Source organism: Myotis brandtii, unplaced genomic scaffold (assembly GCF_000412655.1).
Source record: "Myotis brandtii unplaced genomic scaffold, ASM41265v1 scaffold827, whole genome shotgun sequence".
Taxonomy (NCBI): Eukaryota; Metazoa; Chordata; class Mammalia; order Chiroptera; family Vespertilionidae; genus Myotis; species Myotis brandtii.
The window spans coordinates 491,809-493,523 of record NW_005371360.1 but is presented as its reverse complement, the minus strand read 5'-3'; the positions used below and the strand labels follow the sequence as shown (position 1 = coordinate 493,523).

Here is a 1,715-nt window from a genome sequence, read left to right as displayed (position 1 = left end):
ATAATTACATATTGTTTTTGTGATAAATCACTATGCTTTAATTATGTTCAATTTGTAACAATGAAATTGGGGGTCACCACAACATGAGGAATTGTATTAAAGGGTCGCGGCATTAGGAAGGTTGAGAACCACTGTATTAGACCAACAGAGAAAAAACCTAAAGAATAAGTGGTCAACCTGGCAAAATGCAGTTGAGAGAGAATTCTGTTCCCAGCAGGAGGAAAGGCATTTGCAAAGCTCTAGAGGTCAACCAATCATGATGTAGGTGGAGCCTTGAAAAGCATTCTGGTTTTTGAGGTTGGCAGGGGCTCGACTGGCACAGAGAAGAGGGTGGGCTTTATCTGGAGGCAGTGGGGAGCCATGGGAGAGTTTAAAGCATGGGAGAGATCAGAAGACTGGGATTTTAGAAAAATCCCCGACTGCCATGTGGTGATGAACTGGAAGGGTTGCAAACTAGAGGCAGGTCTGTTCTGGGGGGAATGACAAAGTCAGACCCTAGGGTGAGCAGCAGTCATGTATTACCTCATTTAATTTTCACACCACCAGTTCTATAAGATCGGTTACTTATCATTATGCCCATTTCACAGAGCCGGAAGCTGAGGCCCAAAGAAGGTAAGTGATTTACCTACATCACACAGTTGAGCCAGGAATCAAGGCTTGAGCAGGCTGCCTAGTTGAGTAGGAGACAGACTCAAGTTGGGATATTTTGGGGATGAGAAGTGGGGAGGACGTGAGGCTGATGCCCAGAGTTCTGGCTGAGGAATGGGGAACAGAGACTCAGCTGGAGAGAAACCTCTAAAGTGAGAGAATAAAGCGGGTGCAGGAGGCCTACCAGGCAGTGAGGATGTGTGACCACCACCCCGGCCAGCCCCACCTTGCCCTTGGCCCTTCTCTCTCCCTTCAGATCAAGTCTAGTTAGACTCTGAGTGCATATGAACTCAGACAGATTCTCCCTGAGTCACGAGAAATAGCCGGCACAGGGAGAAAGGTCACTGTAGACAGAAGAAATAGCCTGTGCCAAGGTCCTGGGGCAGAACCGTGCTCAGCACGTTGGAGGAATAGTAAGGTAACATTGGCACTTCCTTTGTTGGTCACTGAGAGGCACAGGGAGATGATGCCTGTGGAGTGTGAGTGTGAGTCCTGGATCTGTGCCACTCGGGGCCACAGGCTCACATAAGGCCTCACACCATAGAGGAGCCGGGGGTGCTCCGAGACTCCCAGAACACTTTTTGGAGACTGCCTGGGCCCCTCCGGTCACACACCTAGGAATTCTATCTCGGCCACAGGCTCAGGCCGCTGGGGGCAGAATGTCAGTGGATGATGTCACAGAGGCTGGGGGCATCTAGAACCCTGAGGGGTCCTGGCCTCCGCCCCATCTGCCAGCAAGGCCACCTGGCAGGTCAGTTCCTCCTGAGACCAGCCTTCAAAGACGCAATGCAAAGGCGCCTGCCACCAGGAGCTGTTCCTGCCTAGGGCCGCCCAGGTCCCAGCCTCTCTGCTTACCTGCCCTCGAGCCTCCCATTTAAGCTACTTCCATTCCAACCTGGGAGGCCCTGGAGATGCCCAAAGGCCTCCCATCTGCCATTCCCAGTGGGACCTAGTTCACTCGGAGCAGGAGGAGGAGGAAGGGTGGGGTGGCCATGGGGCGGCCGCGGCGGGCCCTGGCCCTGAGGGCGGTCAAGGCCTCCCTGGTCCTCTTGGCGCTGCTGGTGCCC

General features: G+C 53.4%; 1 protein-coding gene across 1 annotated transcript in view; it reads left to right on the top strand.

Moving 5' to 3' along the window:
• Window positions 1-572: 572 nt before the first annotated feature.
• Window positions 573-1,715, top strand: part of ZNRF4 (zinc and ring finger 4) — a gene marked incomplete at its 3' end in the record, with an annotated part of 2,105 nt that continues 962 nt past the window's right edge. The window contains 3 exon segments of the mRNA XM_014531866.1: window positions 573-612; window positions 1,484-1,644; window positions 1,647-1,709. Coding sequence (XP_014387352.1) covers window positions 573-612; window positions 1,484-1,644; window positions 1,647-1,709 — 264 coding nt within the window.